Genomic DNA, 13,067 nt, shown 5'->3' on the forward strand with positions numbered 1-13,067 from the left:
TGTTTAAAGAAGAACTATTACCCGTAGTTTCACCAGCAGAGGCATGCGCTGTGATGGAGCTTGTGCGTCATGAGGTGGAGACAAGAGCTGTGTGCACAGTGTCTGATGCTCCCATGTAACGTTGTGTGGGGCAGGAACATCTTCCCACGTCGTTAAATATCCCCCACAGCATTATTTATAAGGACATTATTACTAACACATGGCTAAGTTGTCTTTTATTCGCCTATTTCCCTATTGTTCTACAGGCTAGCTCCATTTTTTTCCTGTTAAGTCTGAAATTAGTATTCTTTTGCATCAGTCTTTGTTCATATCTGATCATTTTCTTTTTCCTAACACCTTTTCTAACATCTCATACTATGAGATTTGGGGTTGTAAATGTAAATTGTTCCTTTAAAAACATCTGCCAAAAGCATATGGAGAGATACTTTCATTCTGTTAAATTTGGGTGTTAGAACTGTATGCCATCTGCCTCGGAAACATGAGCTGTGGGGACATTGTGCCTGACAAGCCTGTGGACCTGCGGTTCTCTCCCCTTCCGACCACACAGCCACCTGTCCTCCCTGACCGGGGGCATAGGATGGATGGGGCTACAGTGAAAATAGGTAATTCTCACTCTTATGAATACCGAAATTCGTCAAACCTTGGTAATAACCTTTTTTTAATCAGCTTTATTGAGATATAATTTACCTACCATAAAATTCACCCATTAAAAATATACAATTCAGTGTTTTTTAGTATGTGTAATAAAATTTTTAAAACAAATGATTTCAACAGGAAAGAAATAAGTTTATTCATAAGAGATTGTATTTATTTAACTTCTTCTATATGCTAAGCACTATCCTGAGCACCTTTTCTTGTATGGAATCAGTTAATTTTTATAACAATCCCATGAAATAGGTACCATTATTCCCATTTTACAGATGAAATAACTGAAGCACAGAGAGGTTAAGTAACTTGCCCAGAATCACACTGCTAGTAAGTGGCAGAGCTGAGGTTCAAACTCAGGCTCTCTGGCTCCTGAGGCCTCGCTTCAACTGCCAGGTTACACTGCCTACAATAGAGAATTAGTGACACTTTGTGATGCTGGTAGTACCTGAATGAGATTTTTTATAAGATGTTTCACCTGTATGCAGAGAGCCACATTTTCATCCTGAAATTAATTATTTAAGAATACATTTGTTGTTAAATTTTAAAGATTTTGTATGTTCCCTAAAATCATGTTTTAAAACATGGCTAGTTTTTTCTTTTGAACTCTTTTATATTTAAGTAAAAAGTCCTGTATATGATTCTAAAATGTTTGTATCTTTAACATGCTTTCATTTTTAACATGTTCTTTAAAAGTTATTTTTTTTCTTTTATTGTTACTCCATTTCAAGTCTTAGTAATATAATTAAAACTAAGACACATGGTTTTATTGTATTTCAGATTGTTATTCACTGCCTTCTGCCTTAAAGTGTGAAATGTGCCACCACAGGTCTTGAACCCTCCTCCCTTTTTCATCTTCCCTGTATATCCTAACAGCTGAATTACTTTCTTTTTATTGTTTGTTTTCTTTTTTCAGCAATGCGGCCACTTAGCATGTCTTACAGTTTTGACTTGTCAGGTAAAAAAAAAAGCACTCTCACACCTGACGTGGGTTTTGTGGTCTCTGTGAAATACATTTCATTCATCTGCTTGTTCAAACACGTCAAAAAAGAAAATTGAAAGGCTTCTTCTAAGCTGTGGTCAGTCAAATAAAACATTCTGTTTCTTTGAAAATAGTATACTTGAAAAAAATTAAAACTGTAATAAATCTGTTGCCTTGCAGGAGCCTGTGGAAGAACCGTGACACTTGTGGTCATGGAACACAGTGCCCACCCCACCCCCAATCTCATAAAGCAGCAGTCAGAGTCTAACAGAACTCTGCCTTCAGATCATAGAAAACATTTTCAAGAAACAAAGTTTTGCCACTTCTTACTCTCTAAAGCACTCAGTTATTCAGGTAGCTGAACTCAGAACTGTCAGCTGCTTCAGAGGACGACTGCTCCTCAGTTGAGGGGCAAGAGCTATCTGCGTACCCAGTGCTCCTGTGCGTAGGGCCTTGTCACTCTGGTTCTGTGTGCTGGTTAAGAGTCTAAAAACACACGAGCGTTGTAATGGCTTTGGTTGTAAAATATAATCATGTGTCCCGGGTTTGTAGTACACGTTTAGAGCCCTTCTGTTAAATAGACAGGGACTAACAGTGAAACAAGTAGCTATTAATGATTAAATTTGATCTGTAAAATCAGCCCCCCTTTTAAATTGAAATTTTAAATTATATATGAGCAAATTTTCAAAGCCAACTTAGTCCCAATAAAATGTTTTGCACGTTAGAATTTTAGACTTTGGAAGCTGCTGTTTTGAATGTAAAATGAGATAAGATATTGGCACTAGTATTTCCTTCCAGAATTTTCTTTTACATGCCATGGAATTGTTGGCATATCTTACATACAAATTCATATTTAAAGAGCCAGAGAGTTCTAGTATCATGTTCTGTCTGTGAATATTTACTGAGTATCTTCCAACTGCTAAAATAGTTCCCAACTGCTCTTTGAATTTCTATGTATATTTGTAGTTCTCTTAGGCATGACTAATATTTGCACTTTCAAGAAACTAAGATAAATATGTTATAGTCTTCACTTACTACTTTTGACTGACCACTGAGGAGCTTTTTCTATTTTCTTTATCCATTTGACAATTTTTATTTTATCAACCATTTGCAGAGTAACTTTGTAAAAAAAAAAAAACTTGGTCTGGAAAGTAAACTCAGAAATGTTTGAGAACATCTGTGTTACTGCTGATCTCCAAAAGTTGGCAACACATTCTAAGATCCCTCTCTTCTAAATATCTACTAAAGATGTTCCTCCCTGGCGGGCTCTCCGGGAGTGGCCGCTGCCTAAGCACACTGGCTGCTGGCTCCCGTGAAGTAGGCACAGGTGGCTCACCTGGATGGCGTGCATGCCCACACACATGTATGTAGGTGTGTTCGTGTCTTACAGGTTATATGATGGGTTCTTGTGTTGGGAAGGAAGCTCTTGGTGCTGAGCTTCCTCGATGTAAAGGAGCAACAAAAAATTTGGTTTGCTTTCACTGCTTATCATTTGCCATAATTTATTTTGTACCTTAGTGTACTTTGCAATTTCCACACACTTCATTCTCGATTTCTTGTGTTTTCATTGTGTCATTTTGACTAACCAATTTAAATGTCCCAAATTATAAATGGAAAAGATTGATCTATTCTTCTAACCTAAATGTAAAGATCGGGATGCATTTCTTGTCTAAGTTGGGAAATTAGCTAACTAAGGAGTAAATATTTAAACGTGTAGTGTAGGTAATGCACGTAAGTGTAGAATAGGACACATTGAAGTATGTTCTGCTGCTCAGGTATGTTTTAGAAATATTAATTCTTAGTGGAAAATCTTAATCCAGTCAACATTAATTAAGGTAAGTATAATTTATTTTTCTGATGCAAATATTAAATATACAATCTTTATTTCAGCCGTATTTCCTCCAACTAAATAAGGCAGCAGCCTGGGTATATCTAACAGACATAATTATTACACTATGTAATAATAGAAGTTATTAGATAAGGTATTTAATATCATGGTTGTGCGTTTTAGATTCTGAACCTGAGGCATATGACTTCTAAAGCTCTGTGTAGCATCTTAAATAGTTTGCTTACTTATAAATATCACCAGAAATTCTGTCTTATGTAGAAGAAGTCTAAAGTCTTATCCAAGGGTTTGGTTTTCTCACCAGATACACTGAAGTGATAGTGAGGATTCATTCATTTGAAGAGAAAAGTATAAGTAATCAAACTACTTAAAAATATCTCTTAAAAGTATGTTCAACTGGGGCTTTTACAAATATGCAGTATTAGATAAAATCACACACAATATTTAGTCTTACATACGGAGATCATCCTGAAGCCTGACTGGGACATAACATATTCTTCTATTAATTCCATTTATCTCAAAGCTTTGAATTGAGTACTAGGTGTTTATTTCAGTAGTTTGAGTCAGTGAGCTCAAGTATAGTTACCAACCTCAGCAAAGTCTTCAGGCAGTTAGAGAGCTACTGGGTAATTTCTCAGATCCCTTGCATTGAGAATGAAATTAGCTCATGGCAGCCACTGTCACTTAACAGTGTTCCCTAAACTTCAGTGCAGACATCACCCTCATGATTTTACCAGACTTAAGTGCCACCAGTACTGTTTAAACTTTTTAAATCTACCATAAATGACTTCTAAAATTTTCTTAAGCAAAAACATCCATAAAATCATGTATCTGATATAGTAATTATAATTTTTGTGAAACATTAAATATATAACCATTAAAACTGTGTTAGTGTTCCTCCACACACCACTGGTGACTTCACCCTTAGGGAAACTCTGGCTTGGACCTGTGAGACCCGCCTGGAGAAGCTCACTGTGTCTCCAGGCAGAGCCTCAGTTGGGTGTGGATAGTTGGGCCGGTGGGAGATGTGCGTGCTTTTTCTTGGAAGACTGGCTGCGGCTACTGCGTGAACCTCTGGAGGAAGTGTGTAAAAAATGTGTGCTATAAAATACGATTTTTCAAAAGATACTTCAAGACCATATTTAAACATTACCTTTTTTCTTGAATAGGAATTAATCAATTAGCCCAATCATTTCCTCCTTTGCTCTCTGGAAGACTTTTAAATTACGCTCGTAAGTGTGGCAGCCTACTGCTCTTTACACCTTATGAAAGGTTTATTTAAAGATTTTAACCTTTGTAATTTTGTAAAAACTTGCTGCTTTTGCCCTTTTGTCCCTTCAGCGCACCCCGTCCCCCAATCATATATTTGTTCTAGCTACCTAATACCTGGAGAGGTAATAACAAAATTAATTCATGTGTTGTCAGGTTTTCTGTTAAACATTTTATGTAAAATGATAAATGATTGATGACAAGTCTGTCTTCTTCCTTCCTTTTTTCCTTTCCTCATTCCTTTCTTGCTCACTCAAACCCTTCCTTCTAGTTCACAAGGGCAGTTCTAGTCCTGGCCTTCTTGATATCTAAAAATATGCAGAAATTATGAATATTAAGTTAGATATACATCATTTATAATAAATAATTTACATAATTCTTTTAAATAATGTCAAGGAATGCTGTACTAGAACATACTTACATTCTGAATGCTACCTGGAAATCCACCTCTTCCACTTCAAGCATAAAACTATTACATGTTGAGGGGAGCTACTATAAATAGAACATTCTTGTATTTTATAGTTACTTCAGGTACAATGCTTCCCCCCAAAAAACGAGCATTAATCCTGTCTTTTCAGTGCCCAGCATACCCTTTACCCCCGACCATGGGAGTTTCACAGACTGCTCCATGGGCAAAAACCAGGTTATGGGCTGGTCTGTGAGTTAAATCATGCAGGGACTGCTTTTTCTCACTTTTAAATACTCTAATTTAGTAGTTAGTTATTAAAATTATTAGTTATTGAAATACATGAAGAAAATTAGTTCCACTTGCATTGGAAGATTACAGGCTCCAGTACAGAAAAAGGTGGCCTTTTAGAATCAGTATCGACAAGGATTCTAGTGTCAGCTCTGCCGTGCTGGCTGTGTGACTGGCTGAATCACCCTTAGCCTTAGTTCACTCACTTACAAATGTAGATATAAGTTAGTGTTAATAATTGCTAACATTTACTGTGCACTGCCTTTATTACACACACTATTAAGTATTTTATATGCAGTTGTTAACTTATTTAATCCTCACAACGAGCCCATTTCTGTTGTTAGCCATTTTACAGTTGAGGAATGAAAATTTAACTTGCTCAAGGTCAAACAACTAGAGCTAGACTTTGAATCCAAACCATCTGCATCTTAACTATACTGTATACTCTAAACTTTATACTCTATACGTTATGCTACATGCTCTTATTCTGTATTCTGTACACTGTACTCCATACTGTATGTTCTGTGTTCTGTAGTCTGTACTCCGTACTCCATGCTCTGTGCTCTGTGCTGCCACATTTCTTTCACTGCCTTCCCATCCAGATTTGAGCTTTGGTAATCAAAATCAGCTTTATCAGAGGGAATGTATCCCAGAGTCTTTGTGTTCATGTTTATATGCATATAGATTATTAGCTATTTTTATTTTAAAATCAAACCACTTTCAGATCTTACAGCCATATGTGCATGCCATTACTCTGATCCGTCGATCACTAGCTCTTTAGAGGCTAAAAGGAAAGTTAGCCTCTCTGGGCCTCTGGAAAATAGAGAAGTTGGAGTCAGTTATCTGTAGTATTTCTTCTAGCTCTAAATTTTAATCTACAAATGTGAATATATAATTATTCATTTAAAGGTTTCCTTTATTTGAATCTGACAGTTAATGTCTAACACAAGTGTTGTATATGCATAGGTGTTACTGTGTCCAGCCTCTGTGTTGTATTTGCATGACGTAGAAATGCCATATCACCTCGGGTGTGATTCCAAGTGCAGGTACTTGGAAAAGTGTGTTTGGTTCACTGATTACCTTTCTGTGCTCAAGAAAAGGTAAGCTTTCACCTTTGTTTTACCAGAGGTAGCTACCCCTGAATCTCCAAAGAATGTCCTGGAATCATCGATGGTGAATGGAGGTTTAACGTCACATTCAAGAGAAAATGGGGCAGGTGCCGCACAGCAGGTGCCTGTGCAGCGGAAGAAACTCCTCAAAGCCCCAACTCTGGCCGAGCTGGACAGCTCTGACTCGGAGGTGAGGCCCCACGGCCCCCCATGTCCCGATTCGGGGTCAGGAGGCGAGCGCCCTCCGACCGGTCCTCGTGTTGCTCCAGCTGTTACTTAATCTCTTCCCATTTTTCAGTCAATTAAAGTTAGGTTTAAAATTCATTCATTTAGCAGGAAATGAAACAGTGGATTACTTACTGTTATTTAATAAAGGCCAATACAGTAGCTGTAGTTTATAGAATAACTTGTGACATACATACGTAGTCTTAGATTACAGTGGGGTTAAAATAAGTCAACAGTTTTCAAACCTATATTTTCTTAAATATGTTTCCCTTTGTTTTGGGGAAGGAAAAAGAAAAACATCTTCATAGATTCTTCCCTCTCTAGAACACACACACACACACATCCATACTGAAGCTTCTTTCTGTAATAGTAACACCAACAGACAAGTCCCCCAACACTGCGCCCATGCCCTGCAGATCCTTCCTGTTCCTGACGTGGGTGCTCCCAGATCTCTGCAAGCCTCTGTCTGCAGCGTCAGTATTGTATGTCTCCACTACCCGACCCTCAAAGTCAGCTTATATAAAATGAAATGATTTCCCCGCCCCCTGCCAAACCAGGCCACACATAGCAGGCTTCTCGTCTCCTGTCTGCTGTCTCGGTTGCTGGCTCCATTCTCTCCTCATTCATCCAAGTTAGAACTTGAGGAGTTATTGTCTCATATCGCCCTCACCGGTCTCCACACGTCATCCAGCAATATCAGTAATAACAATTTTGCCACTAAATGTTTTTCAAACTTCAAGAATAGTAAAGAAGTATTCTTATTAACTGCCCAATTCAGTGCATGCGCTCTCTCATCAGTCATATCTTATCTTCCTTCTTCCTAGCTTCCCTGATTCCATCTTGCAAATACCACCAGGGTCTTTGTCTTTGAAACCGTTTGAAGGCATCCTGCCACTTACAGGACTAAACTCCTGTCCCTGAAGAAGCTGCGTCAGAGCCTGTGCCATCTGGTGCCTGCAACATCACTCTGCCTCAGTTTACCCTTCAGCCCCACTGGGCCCCTTGCTCTTTCCTGCTCACTCCCTTGTTGCTCCGCTCTGTGCATCTGCGTGCAGCCTACACCCAGCTCCTCTCCGATTCCATTATAACCTTCTGATCCGTCTGTTGTGTTAGAGCACTTGACCCTTTGTAATATAATTGTCCATTTATTTCTCTCTCTCACCAAGTGCAAGCTCCCAGGAGGGAAGGTGTGGAATTCACCTTATATTCCCAGCTCCTAATCCCCAGCAGACACTCACGTATTTAAAGAAATTCATGCTAATCTGTGAGAACAACAGTTTAAATTAAAAGAAGATCTAGTGGTTAGCCACTAGAACTGTGATGATTGAAATGTAAATTATATTAAATAAATGTAAAACTCAGTTCATTGAGTTCTCACGTGTGGCTGGAGGTGACCAAGCTGGACGGTGCCGACACCAGTGCCGCCCTCGCAGAGTCTGTTGGAAGCACCTGTGTCCGGTGCAGGGAGCGCGCCGTCCTGTGTGTCCAGGACCCCCTTCCTGTCCTTTCTTCATCCTTTACTGCCCTGAGCTAGAATGCCCAGGCCATGAGGAGGGCAGTGGACAGCCTCTGCAGTTGTCTTAGTTTTCCTCTTCGTGAAAATATTGTGCTGATGCCCTAAATCCAAATCTTGAGATGATTTGCTAGACACAGTTCTCTTAATCAGAGCGAGGCTGTGTTTGCGTGCCTGCCCATTAGTTAGAAAGGAAGTGTGAAATACGGTGCTGAGAAGTGTTGAGCCTGGTCTTTGTCTGGCTGCTGGTCCAGGCCTGGGCAATCATGGCTCCCATGATTGGGAGTAAGGTGGGGACCTCTGATTTCTGGAACAGAGGGAATGGTCCTGGGCCAGGACTGGAGCAAGCACACCCCTCTGTCCTCTTCCCTTACAGCTGATGCTCTAAAGTACTAAGGAGGGGCAGGGCAAAGATGCTGAATGTGAGAATGCCTTACATTCCTTTTTTTTTTAAACTTCTGAATATAGAATTTTAAAACTTCTAAATATGTTCAAACTTTAAAATTTAGAAAACACAGGTGAGCAGAAGCCTTTAATTCTAAACAGCTATATTTCAAACTTGGGCTTTGTGATAAAGTTTCAGTAGAGGTTTTTTTTTTGGTGCCTTCTCTGAGGCTCCGTAGAGTTTCTTTTGATGAAACTCGGCTTTAATTGTGGTAGATTAGTTGTGTTCATCCTAAAAAGCTTTCTTAACGTTAGCCTCTTTAAGATTATCTACCGGCTGGTTAAAGCCAACTCAGAAAGATGTCTCTTGTAAAGCCTGATAATTAACCGATGTTTCTATAGACATGAACGAAGCACCTTGAGACTCAAGCCGGGTTTCCTTACAGTGTGAGGTAGTCAGGAACGTGCCATGGGCTCTGGCTCTGCTTTGTGGACAGTACACGAAGACAGGTCCCTTTGTGTCAGCCACCACCGTGTCCTCCATCTGAGGTCTCTTCCAGCTCCAGAATGTGGCAGTTCTGCCCATAAGTATGAAAGCGGAAAAGAGGCTGAGGAGTCCTGCCTTCTCTAAATTGATGGGTGGGTGTTCTTTTCCCCACCTTAATGAATTCCTGATGTCAGGGAATTCCTAAACCAAGACTGATTTATCTCTGGTCCTATTTGCTCACTTATAAAAATGGCTATAGATACTTAGATATATCCCACATCACATTGCACAGTGTCTTCATTCACATTTTATAGTAACGTTTTTTCACACTTTTTTCTTTAACTCTTCTCCTATTTTTCCTTTTCGCCAACTTCTTTTTTTTCCAATGCCTCTGCATTTTTTCCATTCATGTATTTACCAAATGCCTTCAGTAAGCAGTAAAGGGACAGCAGTGCAATAGGCTTTGTCCCCTTGCTCATAATCCAAATGGGAAATAAGAAGCATACACTGAGTCATTACACGTGTTTGGTGAGTGCTCGCGGCCTGCCAGGCACCTTTTGAGCCACCCGTGTGTGATGCCACCAGGGGGCCGGGGGCTGGAGAAGCCTCAAGGAGAGGGAGGACCTGGGCTGAGGAGTCAGGTGAGGAGAGCAGTGGGCAGAGGGCTTCCACTGTTTGTGGCACGTGCCAGGCCACGTCACAGCCGGTCTCCTGTTTCTCCCCTATTGGCGTGGACTTCCCCTGGGGGCGGAGGAGCGGACTGACCCCGCCTCTCTGACTTGTCTAAAGCATTCCTGTTGGAGGTTGCACAGGAACAAAGACTTAAGACTCAGGCCTGTAGTGGGAGGACAGTGGAGGCCAAATAACGAAGAAGCTCAGAAAAGGCTGGTCTTACTCTTTTCTTCCATCCCCTCAATTTTATCACCACTTCCCCATTTTTCTTCCTTCCCTCCCATTTACTTAGTGGCTTCCAAAATTTTTTTTTAAGGACCAAAACTTTTTCTTCACATCAAAGCTGTAGAAATACAAGGCAGGTCAGCTAGCAATGGAGGCGGGGCTAGGCCCTGCCCTCCGCTCCCTACCCCGCCACCTCCCCATCTTCATGCCTTTTCCATTCTCAGAGGAAGTGTCCCCTAGGAAGTCCCAGCACGCCTGACACTGAGCTCGTCCCGCTGCGGACAGGGCACCGTACTCACTCCTGGAGGAAGTGCTGCTGTGCACGATCACACGTCTCCTGCTGGCCTTGCAGTCTCTCCACCGGAGGTTTTTCCCTCAGGTTTAAGAAATACCTTCCAGGGGAATTCTCTGGTGGTCCAGTGGTTAGGACTGCAGGCTCTCACTGCCAAGGGCCTGGGTTCAATCCCTGGTTGGGGAACTAAGATCCTACAAGCCATGCGGCGTGGCCAAAAACAAAAATTAAAACAGACCAAAAAAACCCTTCCAGCCACCAGAATACCGACTGTATGGTGAACTCTTTCATACATGATCTCATTTAATTTTCTCTTCCACAGAGACTTCATACTAAGAGGTAACTGCCACCGTTCCAGGGTAGCAGCTCTGCTCACCACTGCAGACATATTTCATTTGATTCCATTGTGCACCACAAAGTTCCTGTTGCCCCTTGCTGTCTTTGAGGTTAACTTAAACTTGGGCCCAAATTATCACAAAGAACAGGTTCCTGTCTAAATATTCCCCACTGAGTAGTGAATTTCCCTGTAGAGTCAATATATTATTATGTCAGATATTCTTATGAAATGGAATATTAATGGATTATTTACTTTATCAACATAAACTCAGCTGCTTTATGTAGAAAGAAAAACTCCTTAATCCTGTTCAGAGCCATGAGATGATGACTTGCCCTCAGTCTTCTTAATGCCCTGCGTCCTTTGTTCCATCAAGGAAATGCATTTTCTTCCTTTCTGTCAAGTGAGACCTCCAGTTGCAGAACCAGTAAAGGGACTTTTTTTTCTCTTAGATTTACCCAGCAGCTTTGTGCGTTTAAATTATAATAGTTAAATAATCAGCATTAACTACAAGCTTGAATTGATGTCTTTTAAAGTTTCTAGTTGTGAAACTGGGCTATTGGTAGTGACCCAGAGACCTTATACCCTGCTTGAGGCCATAGGAATAGGTTATCTAATCTGCCATTTTGCCAGAACTGGAACTAACCCATGTTTTTTACTTAACAAAATATTATGAGCATTTTCCCATCTGATTAATCCTTTTTCAACATGATGCCAAATATCTGTGTGGTATTCTATCATAATAATTTGCCATATTATATTTAACCTGTCTTTGACAAAAAGTCCCCTGTCTTTGAACATTTAAGCTGTTTCCAGTTTTCTGTTATTATAAATAACAATAATATTGTGAACATCCTTATGATACATTTTTGCTTTGAATTATTTTTCAGGATATTTCTAGAAGAATGTTTGCTAGATGAAAGAATGTACATATTTATAGCTTTTGATACATATTGCCAAGTTCCTTAAAGAAAGCTCTAATATCTACTTTTTATTGAGCCAACTCTATGTTATACTTTAGGTATTATAAATTGATCAGACCCGAGAAGTAGCTATGATCCTTATATAAAAGATAAGGAAACAGACACACAGAAAGGTGTTGTCTTTGAACTAAGATTGTTAAAGAGTAAATTATAGAGACGGATTTGAAACCCAAGTCTAACTCCAAAATCTGCATATCTCATAAACTTTCTAGTATTCCAACTAGCAGTACATGAGAATGCTTGAATTTAAAATAACTTACACTGGAAAGGGGCTTAGAAATCTTGTTCAACGTCATTACTTTTCAGTGAGAAAACTGAGCCCCTAGTAGAGATAGAGACCAACTTTAAAAAGTCAAACAAATTTTCAGTAGCAGAATCCCTGCTAAACCAGACCTCCCAACACCAGATCTTTTTCCATCACTTTTTTTTTCTCTTCCTAAAACTCTAAACCTCAGTGTTTCTTGCTTATCTTTAATAACCTCTGCTAGCCTATCCCAAGTAACATTTTAAAAGTCAAGATAAGCTTTGATTGGAGCTATATCAAAGCTTTCAGTAGGAAAGCTAAGCAAAGGAGCTGTATCTGTGCCTTCACTGAGATTCTTTTCAGGAAGAGGGAGATTTTCCTTCCTGTTAAGTGAGTTAGGTGCCCAGGCTGGCATCTGAGACAATTCTGGCAGCCTTCAGTGACAGCACCACCCTGGGAGCAAAGCTGCGGGACTTCTGACAGTGACCTCATTGCATCCAGGACCTGATTTAAGAGTCACTGGTCAGGACATAGAACTAGAAAAGGCCTAACTTAGTGTCAGAGACTAGTAACTTGGATCAGACAATACAAATAAGCAAATTTCCGAAACCAGACCAGGCCGTAGAAAAGACTAATGTTAAGAGATGTCAGAGACCCATTGAAACACCTCAGCCAGGCAGAAAGTGTTTAGTCAATGGGAGTGGACATGACAGGGACACCACACGCCCCCTGGTTCCTTTCTGGGCGTCTCCGTGACTCCTCCGGGGCAGGAACTAATCCTGGTGAAGATTAGTTTTCTTTCTTTCTTCCTTTCTCTCTTTCTTTCTTCTGTTCTCTCTTTCTTTCTATAAAGTAAATACTTTATAGTTGATGTATAATATTATACGTTACAGGTGTAAAATACAGTAACTGACAATTTTTAAAGGTTATCCTCCATTTATACTCATTAAAGAATATTGGCTATATTCCCCGTGTTGTACGATATATACTTGTAGCTTATTTTATTTTATTTTTAAATTTTATTTATTTATTTATTTGGCTGCATTGGGTCTTCATTGCTGTGCGCGGGCTTTCTCTAGTTGCGGCGAGCAGGGGCTACTCTTCATTGCGTTGCGCAGGCGTCTCATTGTGGTGGCTTGTCTTGTTGCGGAGCACAGGCT

General features: G+C 40.0%; 1 protein-coding gene across 4 annotated transcripts in view; it reads left to right on the plus strand.

Annotated features, from left to right (window-relative positions):
• SPIRE1 (spire type actin nucleation factor 1) overlaps nucleotides 1-13,067 on the plus strand; it is a 208,597-nt gene that overhangs the window by 174,634 nt on the left and 20,896 nt on the right. For all 4 annotated transcript variants that reach the window (XM_059895392.1, XM_059895393.1, XM_059895394.1 and 1 more), the window contains one exon: nucleotides 6,566-6,738. In XM_059895392.1, coding sequence (XP_059751375.1) covers nucleotides 6,566-6,738 — 173 coding nt within the window. The remainder of the gene's footprint in view (nucleotides 1-6,565; nucleotides 6,739-13,067) is intronic.

This window comes from Balaenoptera ricei, chromosome 14 (genome assembly GCF_028023285.1).
Source record: "Balaenoptera ricei isolate mBalRic1 chromosome 14, mBalRic1.hap2, whole genome shotgun sequence".
NCBI classification, from domain to species: domain Eukaryota; kingdom Metazoa; phylum Chordata; class Mammalia; order Artiodactyla; family Balaenopteridae; genus Balaenoptera; species Balaenoptera ricei.